Below are 17,039 nucleotides of genomic sequence, written 5' to 3' on the forward strand. Positions count from 1 at the left end.
CCTGTTCATAGAATTTTCAAAAGCTTAGACAGGTGTCACACAAGTTAGCTTGAAAGTTAGCTGGTATTAATTTGGTTCATTTAAACCAGCTTTCTCATTTACAGTGCAGATAATAGAAACTTTTTTTTATGATGTAAGCGTTAGCAGCTCTCCAGTTTCCTGCTGCTGTAATCAGGTAGTAAATAAATATGTTTTGTTTTCTTTGTCTTCTCCCTTGGATGTCAGTAAAAATAGTCCTGTAGCCACACTGGAAAGAATTTTAACCCCTTATTTTTCTAAGTCTTTTTTGTTGTTGCTCTTTCTGAGACAGGGTGTCTCCTGGCTGGCCTGGAACTTGTCATATAGACCAGGCTGTTCTCGAACTCACAGGGATCTGACTGACTCTGACTGGGATCAAAGGCATTCGCCACCACACTCGGCTCCCAAGTCATTGTTTTGACCTCAAGTTCTGTGGCTCATTTTCATCTCTAGAATAAGATAAACCAGTTTCTATTAAACTGCGAAGGGTTTTCTATTTCATCATGTATCGTTCTGAAAGAGTAGGACATGCTGCCTTATGCCATCAAGGCTGCCGCTTTGTCTCCCTCAGAGTGGACTGTGTGGAGTTTCAGGCTCTTCTCCTCCCTGGTAGCACGTTCTTGAGCAAGTGACTTGATCCGTTGACGTGTTTTTGCCCACTGTTTTGTCTGAATTGTAAAGACATAGTTGTCTTACTTGCTCTCTGCCTGCAGATACCTCAGAGCTTTTGCCAGAACAACAAAACACCTGAGCTGCTAACCATACCTTGGATGTTTTATATCTTTAACCAACAGTAAAGCATTCTTTTTCTTAGTCAGATTGTTCGATATGGTGAGATTCCAGCTGAACTGAGGGCCGCAGCAGCTGACCATCGGCAGGAGCTAATTGAGTGTGTTGCTAATTCAGATGAGCAACTTGGTGAGCTGTTCCTGGAAGAAAAAATCCCCTCAGTTTCTGATTTAAAGGCAAGTACTCTCAAAATAAACCTTTCTAAACACATTTCTAAAAATGTTTCTGGGTGTTTTGCCTGCATGCAGTGCCTGTGGAGGCCAGAAGAGGGCACTGTATTGCCTGGAACTGGAGTTAGAGATGATTGTGAATGTCCTGTGGGTGCTGGGAATTGAACCCTGGTCCTCTGGAAGAACAGCCAGTGCTCTTAACCACTGAGCCATCTCTCCAGCTCCTCAGTCTTATAAAATGAAAAAGGAGATTGATGTGAGGGCAGAGGACATGATTCTTTTGTTAGTGAGCTTTATTAATGTAACCTGATAAAAAAAATTAATAGAATTGACTTCCAAAACAATGAAGATTCTTGCTGGAGACTTTTGAATAAACATTTCCCCAAAGAAGATATTCAAGAGTGAGTACATGAAAAGATGTTCTCCAGTACTAATCATTAGAACAGTGTAACTCAGAGCCACAGTGGGATACCATTTATGCCATTAAGATGAATCTTATTTAAGACCAACCAACTAACCAACTAAAACCTAAAACAACTGAAAAACCCAGAAAGCATATATACAGATGTGGAGACTCAAACCCTTGTGCCTTCCTGGTAGAAATGTGACAAACACCATGGAAGACAGTGTGGCTGTAAGACCCCTCTGGAGGCACAGCTGGGAAAGAAGGGGTCTCAGCTAGTTTAGATGTGCCCCAGCATCAGTGGATGCACTGTCCACCATAGTCAAGAAGTAGACATTATCCTGTAATGAATGCCCATTAAAATGAATGAATATATAAAATTATGTGGTCTGTACATATATTTTTTTATCCCCCAAAAGTAAAATTCTGACAAGTGTGACAGTCCATTTGGGAACAGAGGCAGGCAGAGCTCAGTGAGTTTGAGGCCGGCCAAGAACATCTAATGAGATCTAGTCTCAAAAAAACAGCAAAAGCAGTTTAAGGGAAAAGGGGGTTTATTTGCTTACAATTTCAGGTTACAGGCCATTCTTAATGAGAAGTCACAACAGCTGGAACTGGAGAGAGCTGGTTACAGTCCCTCCAGTGAGAAACAGAGGGGGCAGTGGATCTCACAGTCCCTCCAGTGAGAAGCAGAGGGGGCAGTGGATCTCACAGTCCCTTCAGTGAGAAGCAGAGAGGGCAGTGGATCTTAGTCCCTCCAGTGAGAAGCAGAGAGAGCAGTGGATCTCAGTCCCTCCAGTGAGAAGCAGAGAGGACAGGGGATCTCACAGTCCCTCCAGTGAGAAGCAGAAGGGCAGTGGATCTCACATTCCCTCCAGTGAGAAGCAGAGAGGACAGTGGATCTCACAGTCCCTCCAGTGAGAAGCAGAGAGGGCAGTGGATCTCAGTCCCTCCAGTGAGAAGCAGAGAGGACAGTGGATCTCACAGTCCCTCCAGTGAGAAGCAGAGGGGGCAGTGGATCTCACAGTCCCTCCAGTGAGAAGCAGAGGGGGCAGTGGATCTCACAGTCCCTCCAGTGAGAAGCAGAGAGGGCAGTGGATCTCAGTCCCTCCAGTGAGAAGCATAGAGGACAGTGGATCTCACAGTCCCTCCAGTGAGAAGCAGAGGACAGGGGATCTCACAGTCCCTCCAGTGAGAAGCAGAGAGGACAGGGGATCTCACAGTCCCTCCAGTGAGAAGCAGAGGACAGGGGATCTCACAGTCCCTCCAGTGAGAAGCAGAGGGGCCAGTGGATCTCACATTCCCTCCAGTGAGAAGCAGAGAGGGCAGTGGATCTCACAGTCCCTCCAAGGAGAAGCAGAGGGGGCAGTGGATCAATGAATGCTCGTACTTGGCTTAATTTTTCTTTTTCATTCAGTCCAGAGTCCAGCCTATAATATGGTGCCTCTCACATTCAGTGTGGGTTTTCCCACTTCAATTAATGTTATCAAAATAATCCCCCAAAGACATTTAGAGATTTCCCCTCCCATGAATCTGAGCTGTATCAAGTTGACAATTAAAACTAACCTTCACCAAGTTTACAGTCAAACCTCTCTTATCCCATAAGACCATTTCTCTACCCATTCTAAGACATGTTAGTTTCTGATAAATCCAGATACTTGATTTTTGCCTTTGTTTGTTTTTGAAACAGGGTGTGTGTGTGTGTTCTCCCTCTTACGCAATTATTAGCATATAGTTTATAGTATTCTCTCTCTCTCTCTCTTTCTCTCTCTCTCTCTCTCTCTGTGGTACCTCTTTTAGTACCACATATATATTTATGTACCTCTTTTAGTACCAAATAAAAAGGAATGATTTTAAAGCTGTCAAAAAGTAATTATTCCATAAATCACTACTTGGCCCTAAGAAAAGCAATTTTCCCCATTTTTCAATATTTTGACTGAGTTATTGAGATGTTATCTTGTTCCTTCCCACTCTGGAGTATCAATTCATTTTGTTTGTTTGTTCATAATTGACCTGAAGCATACATTGCTGTGTGAACGTGAATCATTTTCTCTGTATCTGTAGCTGGCAATCCGAAGAGCCACTCTGAGTAGATCCTTCACTCCTGTGCTCTTGGGAAGCGCTCTGAAGAATAAGGGCGTCCAGCCTCTTCTGGACGCTGTTTTAGAATACCTTCCCAGTCCATCTGAAGTCCAGAACTATGCTATACTCCATCAAGAGTGAGTATGGCTTGGTTATGACCTCGGTTGTAAAAAGATACTTCAATTCTTATGTACTATGAAGAGGTTTAAGGATCGGGCTTTGTAGCAGGAATCTTAAAAAGTTCTTATTAATAAAAACAAACCTGGGCTGGGTACTGGGGTGAACGCTGGAAGATCAGAGAAACAGAACAAATCACAGCTACCTCACCTCGCCAGTTCCTCAGCTGATCCTGTTTCCTCAGATTGGAAGCCTCTGAGTCCTCACCCAGAATGGGTCTCAGCTGAACTGCTGCTAGAAGCCTGAAAGCTTAACCAGCCAAATGCTGAACCAGCCAACTGCTGCTAGTTTCTGGTCTTCACGCCTTATATATATCTTTCTCTTTCTGCCGTCACTCCCTGGGATTAAAGGCGTGTGTCTCCATGCTGGCTGTATCCTTGAACACACAGAGATCCTCCTGGCTCTGCCTCCCAAGTGCTGGGATTAAAGGCTGCACCACCACCGCCCAGCTTCTGCTATGGCTTGCTCTGACTCATTTTCTAGCCACCATTTTTGGGTCTGTATCTAGTGGCTGTCTGTTCTCTGACCCCAGATAAATTTATTAGGGTGCACAATATTTTGGGGAACACAATACCACAGGGCTTTCATTTATTTTTATGATTTTCTTTTCTCAGTCACAAAAATCACCATGTTTAGTTGTAAATCAGTTTTGGTGTATAGGAAAATATTTACTGTATGAGTTCCTGTATCTTTTGTGACTTACAAGTATGATTTGTGAGCTAGAGAGATGGCTCTGAGGTTAAGAGCATTGACTGCTCTCCCAGAGGTCCTCAGTTCAGTTCCCAGCAACCACATGGTGGCTCACAAACATCTGTAACGAGATCTGATGCCCTCTTCTATCCTGGAGGCATACATGTAGGCAGAACACCGTATACATAATAAATAAATAAATCTTTTAAAAAAAAGTATGATTTGTTCTATTATCTCTCAAGGTTTATAGTATTAATTTTTTTCATTTGATATCATTTACTTTCAGTTATAGAAATTTTTAACTTAAAAAAAATATATGAAACTCAGGCCAGTGAGATCAGATAAAGTGTCCACTACCAAGCTTCATGACCTTGGTTTGATCCCAGGACTCATGGTGGAAGGGGTGAACCAACTCACACAAGTTATCCTCTGAGCTCTACGTACATATGCATAAAATAAAATAAATAAAATGTAAAGCAACAACAAGGGGCAGAAACCTCTAACGCTCTCCTGAATATTACTCTGCGTGCTCTGTAAGAGTTCCAGTGTTTGAGTCCACTCTGGTCCTGTCTGTGTAGTTATGAAGCCTGTAGGACATGCTCTCATTGACCTCTTTCAGTGAAACTGTAAGTCAGAAGTTGTTAGCAAACATACGCTCTTTCTCTTGAATAAGAACTGATATGGATGAGCTATCAAGGGCTGGGTAGATGGCTCAGTGGGTAAGATGCTTAAGTGAAGACCTGTGTAAGAAGCTGTGCTTGATGGTGTGCTTGCAACACTAGAGCTGTGGTGGTGCAGGGAGGGACCTGTGGAGACAGGAGGGGCTTGGGCGAGCTGGCTGCTAGCCTAGTTGCAGGTTCAGTGAGAGACCCTGTCTCAAAAGAACATGGCAGAGGGTGATAGAGCAGGCCAACTGAAGTCATCCCCTGGCCTCCATCCATGCCTTCAGATACATGCATACACACACATGTACATGACACCACACAGACACGACACACATAAAGACACACTAAGCATTATGTTTTACAGCTTTATATTTCTTTTGTTTAAAGTGACTCAAAAGAGAAGACCAAAATCTTAATGGACTCCAAAAGAGACAATTCCCACCCATTTGTGGGCCTGGCTTTTAAACTGGAGGTAAGTTGCTATCTAACATATTTACTGCTGTCTAATTTTCTTTTACTAGGCTCTTAGCCCTATTATAAAATGACTCTGTGTGCCCTTGTGAAACACTTAGGAAAGCAGAAGAGATGAGAATGGCCGGAACCTTTAATAGTAAATTGATAGTTCTTATTTTCTTATTTTTACTTTTTTTTTTTCAAGACAGGGTTTCTCTGTGCAGCCTTGGCTGTCCTGGAACTTGCTCTGTAGACCAGGCTGACCTTGAACTCACAGAGATCCACCTGTCGGCTGAGTGCTGGGATTAAAGGCATGCGCCACCCCTGCTGCCTGGCCAGTTCCTTGATTTTAGATGCAGTTAACTCTTTGCAGTTTTAAAATGCAGAGTTTTACAGAAAGCATACTCTATATAATTTTACTTGGTATTTCCATTCAAAATAGTTATAGCTATAATCCATGTTTCTGTAAATTATTGGAAGATTTAATTTATTGTTTTTGTTGGGTCTTGTATGTAGCCCAGACTGGCACCAAATTCACAATCCTCTTGCTGCTACAGCCTCTTGAGATGTGGGATTACAGGTGTGTGTCATCATGGCCAGCTTAAACATTTTAAATGGTAGTATAAAATTATATTAAATAGCTGGGGGTGGTGACAAACACCTTTAATCCCAGCCCTTGAGAGGCAGAGACTAGCTGATCTCTAAATTCAAGGCCAGCCTGGTCTACCTAAAGAGTTCCAGGATAGCCAGGGTTACCCTGTCTAAACAAAACAAAAAAATGTGTTAATATGCCATAATTGGCTTAAAATTATCTGATTAATGGACATTATTACAAACAAAGTGGGTTTGCTTTTGAAAACAATTTGTCCTGAGTCACTTATGAAGGGACTCAACCTAGCTCTGCTTTTAAAACCAAAACCTATAGATAGTTGGAAATGTACAGGTATTGCAGTTTGTATAAGGAAATTGCACTGTATCTTTACAATGTAATGTTATTTAGACTTTAAAAATTAAGATGGGCCAGGTGGTGGTGGCACACGTCTTTAATCCCAGCACTCAGGAGGCAGAGCCAGGCAGATCTCCGTGAGTTTGAAGCCAGCCTGGTCTATAGAGCGAGATCCAGGACAGACACCAAAGCTACACAGAGAAACCCTGTCTCAAAAAACCAAAACCAAAACAAACAAACAAATTAAGATGCTTAATTACTTTAATAATTTATTTTTCGTTCACGTGTGTGGGTGTTTTGTCTGCATACATGTCTGTGTACCATCTTGTATTCAGTGCCCATGGAGGTCAAAGAGGGTGTTGATCCTCTGGAGATAGAGTTACAGACAGTTGTTAGTCACCTATGGGTGCTGAGAACTGAACCTAGATCCTCTGCAGAGCAGAAAATGTTCTTCACTGCTAAGCTGTTGCTCCAGACAAGATGCCTACCTATTTTTTGACATGAGAAGTTGTTTATAAACTTTAAAAGAACATATTTTAGATTTGCAGAAAAATTATAAAGATTTGTATAGAGAATTCATTCATCCATTTTTTTTCTTAGTAAACATTATTGCAGCCAATGGAACAATATTCATCTACTATTGATAAAAATCATTTTCAAATATTTATGATTGTTGCTTACATCCCCTTTTTGTTGGTATCTCATTCAGCTAGCACATTAAGTGAATTATCCTGTCTGCTTAAGCTCCATCATAGCTAGCTCTATGTCACCTTGGCATAAGCTAGTCATTTTGGAATAGGAAACTTCAACTGAGAAAATAATATTACCAGATTGGCCTGTGGTGCATTTCCTTGAATGATCGTTGATGTGGGCAGTGCCATCCCTGGGCTGTTGATCCTGGGAGCTATAAGAAAGCAGGCTGAGCCAGCCATGGGAAGCAAGCCAGTAAGCAGCACCCCTCCATGGCCTCCGCATCAGCTCCTGCCTCCAGCTTCCTGCCCTGACTTCCTTCAGGGCTCAACTGACTGTGTTGGAACTCTAAGTAGAAGTAACCCCTTCCTCCCCAAGTTGCTTCTGGCTGTGATGTTTATCACAGCAATGGGAGCCTAGGAACTCCTGGAAACTGTTCTTAGATTTTTTTTTTTTTCCTTGCTTCCCATGCCCTTGGTATTTTTTGAGAAGTGCTCGTCAGGATGTCTTTCAGTCTGGGATTTTCTGATGCTGCTGTGAGGATTAGATTGGGGTAATGGATGACAAGAGGATGTCTGCAGAGGAACATGTCATCCTTGACACATGGCAAACATACAGGCTTTTCCTGTAGTAATGACCATGATCACCTGTCTTAGGTAGGGCTTGTCAGGTTTCTTCCCTACAAAATTGCTCGGCTTTCTCTCCCTGTCTTACTGCACTCTTTAAAAAGCAGTCGTTACATTTGGCTGTTAGTGACTCCTCAAGAACAAAGAAACAAGCATCCCTTCACCCAGATAGAGCACCAGTGACAGACCCAACACATTCCTCCGCCTAAGACTATCTTGCTTGGTGAGCCAGTGAGTTTCCTGGGGCAGTCTACAGGAGCATGGGTGTCCCCTAGACAGCAGCACAAAATCTCACCCCATGGAGATGCCTCCTGAAAGCCATGTCCCTGGAATCTCTGCCCAGCTGGCAGGCTGCTGTACCAAAGCATCCCCTCTTCCCCAGAAACTGTTTCTGCTTCTAACCACAGGGAGGTGCTGGTGAATCTAAGAACTTGCTGAGGTCTGCCTCTTGCAAAGTTTGTTTCCTGGGTCTCATGAGCCAGGCTCTCATCTCCAGGCAGGAATGTGGAGGAAATGCTCCCATTTGGAGGAAATAGCTGCTTTCTATACGTTTATAGTACAGCTATATTTTGTTTAAGATTTATTTTTAATTAGTGTTTGTGTGTGAGGGTATATGCATATGAGTGCAGGTGTTCACAGAGGCCAGAAGAGGGCAGCAGATCCCGTAGAGTTAGAGTTAGAGGCAGTGTGAGCTGCCTAATATGGGTGCTGGGAATTAAACTTGGAGAAGCAACAGGTCCCACTGAGCCTGGATTTCTTTGACTCTATATTTCTTATTTTGTAAATTTAGATGTCTTTTATTCTTTTATTATTAAGGTCAAGGTATCTTACTTATTTATATAAACCTCTACTAACAAATTTGATTTTTTAAAAGCTATTGGCTAGGTAAAATTTGTAGTAAAACATTTTTTTTTCTTTCTGGTTTTGTCTCTTCCTTGTTAATATAGCTAGAACTTGCTTTGATTTGTGAGGTTGACTCTTCACTTTCTGACATTTCTTTTGTTCTTCTAAAAATGCACTCTTGACTTGTAGGCAGGCCGTTTTGGACAACTAACTTATGTCCGCAGTTACCAAGGCGAGCTAAAGAAGGGCAGCACCATCTACAACACGAGGACCGGGAAGAAGGTGCGCGTGCAGCGGCTGGTGCGCATGCATGCGGACATGATGGAGGTAAGTATGTCACTGAGGTTGCTGGGGAGGCGGGTGCCTTCTTGGTGTCTGTCCTTTGCACTTGGCTGTGTGGTTACTGACTTTGCTGTAGGTAAACTAAGTTGGCTAGTGTTAAGAACTTGGTCTATTCCTCTAGAAGGTAGCGATCCTTCCTCAGAGGCCGAGGTTCAGGAAAAGAGACTCTGGGATTCGGCACAAGTACTTTCCTCGAGAGCTATGAAGATGCTAGCTGTGAAGGTATATGCATTCAGGAAGTGAAGGCTAAATCACAAGGCCATCCTGAAATACACAAGGGGACCCTGTCGGGAGAGAGAAGAAGTGTCAGAAGCATTTAGAAATGTGGTTCTTAAAGATAAATGAGTAATAAATTCATGCAGTTTTCCACCTGATTTGGTGAATTTGCTTTCTGGAATACGGTAGCAGTGAACGTACTCTTTAGTATCAGAACCTATACCCTGTTCACCATGGGTTTAGTGCTTTCCTCAAGAGCTACTAAGATGCTGCCGTGAAGGTGCATGCATTCAGAAGCTAAGGCAAAATCACAAAGCCAGCCTGGCACACAGTGCAGACTCTGGCAGGCCATGTTGCTTCCAGAATCCATCTGAAGATCTGTAACGTCTTTGACTTGTGTCTTGAATGGGCTCTGAGTATGCCTTAGCCATTTGTAGTCCTTAGAGCTGAAGCCACCTCTCTCTCTGGTCTAGCTCTGTGTTCTCAGCCAGTTGGTTTAAGTGAAAATTGGAAGGTTTTGGAAGACATATCTTTTGTCTCTTGGAAGATGAAATGGGCAGTCACAAAACTAGAAGCTTTGCAAAATAGGCAGCAAGGGGCATCTGAAGGGTTAGTAATCGCCACAGCTCCTTCTTGCCGGCTTCAAGCACATACGTGTCGTGTCGTCGAGGAAAGATGCTCACCCTGCAGCTATTCTGAAGGAACCTCGGGTAGAGCACTCGAAGCTGGAGGCAGCGGTGCTTTGTTCTAGCTTTCCTGTTTTCAGAACGCTTGCATCTTGAGAGGTTAAACAATGGCTTCCATTCTTAAACTTCCTTTGCAGTTTCCCTTGTATGTGTGTCCTGCAGGGTCTCACTGTAACCCCTGCTTTTAAAACAGGCCAGTTAAAGAAGCCTTCGTTCAGGAATTTTCCACTGAGTGCCAAATCTTGTCTGTTCAGATAGATAGCGTCTTAAAGACCCATTGAAGACATGTCTTGGCATGATTGACTGCTGGTGTTGGATTTGCTCATTCCCTGTAGAATTCAGGAAGAATTTCTGCATTGCTTGTGTGCAGCATGTTTACAGTACAGTTGCTTCTTACTGTGCCTTGATTTATTTTATGTGCAAGTATAATTTGCATTATGTCTTTATTTAGGATGTTGAAGAAGTATATGCTGGAGACATTTGTGCATTGTTTGGCATTGACTGTGCAAGCGGAGACACATTCACAAACAAAGATAACAGTGGCCTTTCTATGGTAAGCTGTCTAACTGCAAAACTATTCATCATTTGCATTTTAAGTGTCTGTTTTTATGTAGTATATCTTATACCGCAGTAAAACAGCTACAAAGGTTTGCGTTGAATGCCACATTGAAAGTTCACCCTGACCTTTGTTGGTTCTAGCTCTCTGAATATCAGCTAGCTAAGTGTCTAGTGTGGGCTTACTTACCTGGTTTTTCTCAGTGAAAACATTCCACAATCCTCCAAAGTTTTAATGTGGAGGAAAATCTCTACTGGATGAAACGTAGCTCCAGCTCTTCCAGCCTGTGGTCTGCTGCCCGGTCTGGGTGCCACTTTATTATTATCATTATCAGGCTACTCCCAGTGGAGTGGTACTTACTAAATCAGTAGTCGGAGAGTGGCCTCTTCTAGTAACCTAGGAAACTATAAGATGGGACTGTAATATTTAGAATAGACTTGGGGATAACAACATGTCTATACTGGGAAGGGGTCTTAGAGCCAGGAGGTGGTGGTGCATGCCTTTAAGGTCCAGCACTCAGGAGGCAGAAGCAGGTGGGTCTCTATGAGTTCAAGGCCAGTCTGGTCTACTTACTGTGACTGTTCCAGGACAGCCAGGGCTGTTACACAGAGAAATCCTGTCTTGAAAAAACAAAAAACAAAAAAATAACAACAACAAATTATTCTCTGGTTTTAACAGATTATTATAAGACCATTCAAAACCCATAAATCTGCAATTTTAAGATCTCAAAAACATTTTATATTTTAGATTAGGCCTTAGGTAAGTGCTTGTCATGAGCTAAAGAGATGACTCAGTAGTTAAGAGCTCAGTCTACTCCTGCAGAGGAACCAGGTTGGGTTCCCAGCACCCATGTGGTAGCTCACAGCCACCTAACTCCAGTTTCAGGGGATCCAGTATCTCTTCTGTCCTTCTCGGGTCCCTGCATAAACTTGTTGCACATACATACATGCAGACAGCACACTCATATGCATAAGTAAATGTTTGCCCTTGCATTAGGAAGTGGCTGGTTGTTGTGGGAATTGTTGACTTAGACATTGAAGGAGATGGGTCTTGGTTAGCCTCACTTCTGCCCAATACTACTTGCCTGGTCCTTGACCAAGTTACCTCCTGTTCCTTCAAGCCTTTTTGGGAACTTGACTAGTAACATGAGGATAGTTTCTGCTTTTTAGAGCTGTCATTGATCAAATAAGATGTGTGGGTAAAGATTCTGGGGCCCCTTCTGGTTCCCTTTTTATAAATAAAACATAATAACTTATCAGAAGATTGCAACTGGGATGTGGAACAAGCAATAAGAATATATACCCACACAAAGAAAAGAATTACATATGTCAACATTTAATTAACTTCATTGTTGTGATTATTATGTAGTATAAATAGTTAGGTCAGTGAATTAGATAAATTATTTTATTTGGGGAGGTAGGAGTTCATGTAAGTATACACATGTGTTTATTAATGTTACACTCTTTCTTTATTTAATACAAAACAGAGTAAGACCCATATTGTCCAGCCTAAGATATTGGCTAGTGTTTGCCCTGTGTTTTGTTGTTAATGTAGTATGCTAATCACTGAGTCATAAAACTGCCTTTTACTTATTTTATGTTTTCTTAAAAAACGTTTTTTAGGAATCAATTCATGTTCCTGAACCTGTCATTTCAGTAGCAATGAAGCCTTCTAACAAGGTAGGAGTTTAAGCTTCAACAACTTGCTCTAAACTTGAGCTTCCTGTCATCATTCTCCATGTTGCACCTGGCATCTTGTGGGAAGCTGCACTGAGCTGGTCTCTGCTCCTTCTGTTGATATTGAGGTCAGCCTTTTAATTTAGTCGTCGGTCCTGATGAGTCCTCCACGTATTTGAAGGCATAGATGGCGTTTAATAGTAGAGGGTACTGTACAACTCTGTCATAACGTTGATGTCTGAATAGTAAGCCTGTCCTCTTGGAGTCTTAAATTGTTCAAAAGAGAGAAAGGCGTTCGTCTTGAGTTGTAGTGAAACTTCATTTTCGGTACTTTATTTACAGTGTGATCAGTTAAATGCTTTGTGGATTATAGTACATTTCTGGATTTTATGGTTGTTATGAAGTATCTGATCATAACATCATAAGCCAATAAGACAACTTTTTTAAACTTCAACTGTAATTTTATATTTAGGTTTTAAAATTTGTATACTGTTTTTACAATTATATAGTTAGGTTTGATATCATTTGGCATTCTACACACCCAAATTGCTTGAATGCCTTGCATCCATATTGCTCTCAGTTCAATCTTGAGCCCTAGTTATTTGGTTCCTAATTTGCCTTGTGGGGGTTAATTCATGTATTGAGTGAACATTACGACATCTTGCCCTCTGAGAACTATCATTCACATATTTGGATAAATTGTCCTGTAGGATACATTGATAGCTGCTACTTCATCTATTTGAGAAACTGGGATTTTTCCAGGTCATTTTGAAGTGTAGAAAAGAGAAAGTCAAGGGAGCAAAAGACATGAAAACATTCTTCTCGGAATCTCGTGCAGGCTAAACCTTGCGTCCTCTCTGAAACATACCTTTGTTTGTTTTAAGTCTTTGCTAAGGCTTGCTAGCAAGGTTAGAAATGAAAGATGTTTTTGTACCTTTCATTTCTACATTCAGAGGTTACAGTTAATAACTCACAATGACAGAAGGAAATTAAGTGGACTGGGGATCCTTGCCTCTTATGCATGAAAACATTTAAAAGTGTCTTCTAACAAGTAAGTTAATTTCAATCAACTGATAAAGTCTTTGTCACCATAAGGCCTTGAGTTTGTATAGTGAGCAGGGATGATGCTTCTGCTGAGTGAGGACTGGCTAGTGCAGAGAAAAGTCAAGAGTGACTTGAGTACACTAATCTAGGGACTGACTGCCCTCCTGTGTGTTCCCTGTGTGGCCTTGAGCAAGTTACTGAGCCTCTGTCCACATATTTACAGTACAGTGAAATTTGAGATAACATGCACAGAGGTATTACAGCTCCAAGCATGTGATTAATGGTGCTGCTAATACTTCTACAGGACGTGATCATTTTTTATTGCTACCATAAGGAATTTCCAAAAACTTAGTAACCTAAAACAACACCGATGTGTTTATAGTTATGTAGATCAGAGACTGGTATGATTCACTGCAGTTTAAAGTAATCAAACAGGGGGTGTATTTGTGTGTGTGTGTGTGTGTGTGTGTGTGTGTGTGTGTGTGTGTGTGTGTGTCTATCCCTTTCAGTGTGAGTGCAGCCATGTGTCCATGAAGGTCAAAGGACAAGCTCACGTGTGTCGACCATCAGCTTCCACTAGTGTGAGAGAGGGTCTCTTTGTTGTTCACTGTGTGTGCCAGGCTGGCGTGGCTGCTCCCTTCCGTGGTCTGCTGTCCATGGGAGTACTGGGATTGTGCTGATGGATCCAGTGTGACATCGTTCCTGGGGATTCAGACTCAACTTCTCAGACCTGTGAAGCAAATGCTTTATCCTCTGAGCTATCTCCCCAGCTCAGGGTTGTGCTCTTTTCTGGAAGTTCTAAGGGAAACACTTTTTTTTGTTGCTTACTCATGTTTGTGGGGAGAATTGGGCTTCCATGGGTGTATGAGTGGGTTTCTGTCCCCTTTTCTCCTCAGGCCCTCCTAGCTTCCAGAGGCTGCCTACCTTTTTTTGGCTTATGGCCCCCTGCTATCCTTTTTAGATGTCATGGATTTTTGATGATGTGCACGTGTGTCTGTGTGTGGATATATGCATGTAGAGGTCAGTGGCATCTGATCCCCTGGAGCTTGAGTGACAGGTTGTTGTGAGCCACCCGACATGGGTGTTGGGAACTAAACTCCCGTCCTCTGGAAGAGCAGGAAGTTCTCTTAACCACGGAGATACCTCTCCAGTGTTCCTTCCCGCTTTCCATGCTGGCAGCAATGGGTTGCGTCCTGTTCCTGCTTCTCTCCGGCCGTTCTTTCGTCATAGCCAATCTTTATTCTCCGTCTGCAAAGGCCCTTGGCGTCTCATTGAGCCTGTCCTGGCAATTCATAGAACGCTTCCTATTAAGAGCTGGGAGGAGTGGACGACTTACCCTGCTTAATGTGTGGAATTACATCAAAGTGCAAAGGTATATCAGATAGCAAGGAGATTGTTTCGAAACAGAAACAGCTTGATGTGCTTGCGATTTCCTTTGCTGGTGGTCTGCACAGAGTAGTTAATGCTCTTGACTCTACAGAAGACTCTGGGTAAATGTGCTGACTGTATTCTATAGAGGATCTCCAAGTGTTAGGCACTTCCTTTCACTCAGGCACTTCCCACAGATGGGTAGTTTGGTCAGTGTGATAGAAAGTGGCAGTTAAGTCTTGGACCCTTGTTTTCTATCTTGGTATGAAGAGAAAGTCCTGTTCAGCTGGCTGGGCCTGGTCTTTTCTGTGGTGGCCAAGGTTTTTCCAAAAAAGGTCTGAGTAGAATTTGTTATGGACCCTCTTTATTTCTTTCTTCTTCTTTTTTTTTTTTTTTTTTTTTTTTTGGTTTTTCGAGACAGGGTTTCTCTGTGTAGCTTTGTGCCTTTCCTGGAACTAGCTTTTGTTGACCATGCTGGCCTCGAACTCACAGAAATCTGCCTGGCTCTGCCTCCTGAGTGCTGGGATTAAAGGTGTGTGCCACCACCGCCCAGCCCCTCTTTATTTCTTAATTGTCAATGTATTTGGTTTTATTCAGTAGCATCTTCTCAAAAATGCAGTTGTTTCCATGCTTAGTCAATCCTATAATGACTTTTCTTCCTCTTTTAAAGAGTGATCTGGAGAAATTTTCAAAAGGCATTGCCAGGTTTACACGGGAAGACCCCACATTTAAAGTCCGCTTTGACACTGAGAGCAAGGAGACAATTGTGTCTGGAATGGGAGAATTACACCTGGAAATCTATGCTCAGGTATGGATCACAGAGCAGCTCTGAAGTTGGATATGTCACTGTATGTGCTTTGTTAAAGTCAGTAATGTTAAAGTCAGTAAAGTAACTCAGGGAGGTGAGGCAGGAAGATTAATAGGAATTAAAAATCATCCTCATCAGCCAGGCGGCGGTGGCACACGCCTTTAATCTCAGCACTCGGGAGGTGAGCCAGGCGGATCTCTGAGTTCGAAGCCAGCCTGGTCTACAGAGCAAGATCCAGGATAGGCTCCAAAGCTACACAGAGAAACCCTTTCTCAAAAAAAAAACCAAATAAACAAATAAATAAAAAAAAATTAAAAAAAAATCCTCATCTACATAGCGAGTTGAAAGAAAAGATAAAAAGTCAATAATGTTCCAAGTAATGACTATACATGGATAATGCTTCTGCAGGCTTTACTATATTTGTATCCAGGCATGGCACACTGCACTGCTTCCGCTCCAGTGTTATAAATTAGTCACTTTTATCTAAGCCTTTATTTGTTACACATTGATTCTGGGATTTGTAACAAGACCCTCATCCATTCCCAGTCCACTGTTTGGTCAAATAAGGCAAGCCTTAGTGAGATAGCCTGCTTTTGTACCTACTCCCAGGACTTTTCTTCATGAGGACTGGAGAGATGGCTCAGAAGTTAAAGTCACTTCCGGTGTTTCCAGAGGACTTGAACTCAGTTGCTAGTGCCCATGTGGAGTAGCTCACAACCTTCTTTAATTCCAGCTCCAGTGGATCCAGTACCCTCTTCTGGCACCCCTGTATACATGGCTCATGCATACACAGACAACATGTACATAAACATTAAGGGCAGGCCAAGGTAGCCTTTAATCTCAGAACTCAGGAGGGAGAAGCTGGAAGGTCTTTCTCAGGTCAGTGCCAGCCTGGTCTACACAGTAACTTCCAACCAGAGTGAAAGAGAGGCCTTGTCTCACAAAATAATCAATTAATTAGATTTAAAGCATGGAGGTTGGGAGTAGGGGGTAACGCAAACCTTTAATCCCCACACTCGAGAGGCAGGCAGATCTCTGTGAGTTCAAGGACAGCTAGGACTGTACAAACCTGGTCTCAAAAACCAGAAAAACAAAACATAGAGGCCAGTTTAATACAGATTTAAAAAAAAAAAAAGTCTTCCTGGCTGAAGTATAAATACAGTGAAATGTAAACAAAAGATAATAGGAGTGGCAATTGTCTCCAGATTGTGTCTTGACAGTAAGGATAGCAAATCCTGAGAAAAGACGTGTTATTCCAGTGAATGTGAGCTAATAAGAAACAACCGTAGATTGTGGCAGATAGAGCAAATGGCACTGAGTATAAATTAATTCATTTTTGTAAGATATATAAAGGTATTTCGTGTTTTAGAATATCACATCTGTTTTTTGTCAGTTACTAAAATGATTTAAAATTTACTGTTCAGTTATTTACTATATATTTTTAAATTTTTATTTTATATGCATTGCTATTTTGCCATGGATGTTGCATCCCCTGGAACTGGAGTCACAGAGACTGAGCTGCCATGTGGTTGCTGGGAGTAGAACCCTGGTCCTCTGGAAGAGCAGTCAGTGCTCTTAACCACTAAGCCATCTCTCCAGCATCATATTTACTATATTTCATTGAATGCTACTAAGGTATTTTTTTTTTCATTTTACTTTCTAAAATATAAACAATATTAACCCCTCCCCCCCCCAATTCATTTTAGAGAATGGAGAGAGAATATGGCTGTCCTTGTATCACAGGAAAGCCTAAAGTGGCCTTTAGAGAGACCATCACTGCCCCTGTGCCGT

The 17,039-nt window shown here is 42.2% G+C and overlaps 1 protein-coding gene across 1 annotated transcript in view; it reads left to right on the top strand.

Moving 5' to 3' along the window:
* Window positions 1-17,039, top strand: part of Gfm1 (G elongation factor mitochondrial 1) — a 46,368-nt gene that overhangs the window by 12,391 nt on the left and 16,938 nt on the right. Inside the window, exons 6-13 of the mRNA XM_036189879.1 lie at window positions 833-983; window positions 3,445-3,599; window positions 5,382-5,466; window positions 8,742-8,879; window positions 10,248-10,349; window positions 11,975-12,031; window positions 15,111-15,248; window positions 16,955-17,037. Coding sequence (XP_036045772.1) covers window positions 833-983; window positions 3,445-3,599; window positions 5,382-5,466; window positions 8,742-8,879; window positions 10,248-10,349; window positions 11,975-12,031; window positions 15,111-15,248; window positions 16,955-17,037 — 909 coding nt within the window. The remainder of the gene's footprint in view (window positions 1-832; window positions 984-3,444; window positions 3,600-5,381; window positions 5,467-8,741; window positions 8,880-10,247; window positions 10,350-11,974; window positions 12,032-15,110; window positions 15,249-16,954; window positions 17,038-17,039) is intronic.

This window comes from Onychomys torridus, chromosome 6, assembly GCF_903995425.1.
Source record: "Onychomys torridus chromosome 6, mOncTor1.1, whole genome shotgun sequence".
Lineage (NCBI taxonomy): Eukaryota > Metazoa > Chordata > Mammalia > Rodentia > Cricetidae > Onychomys > Onychomys torridus.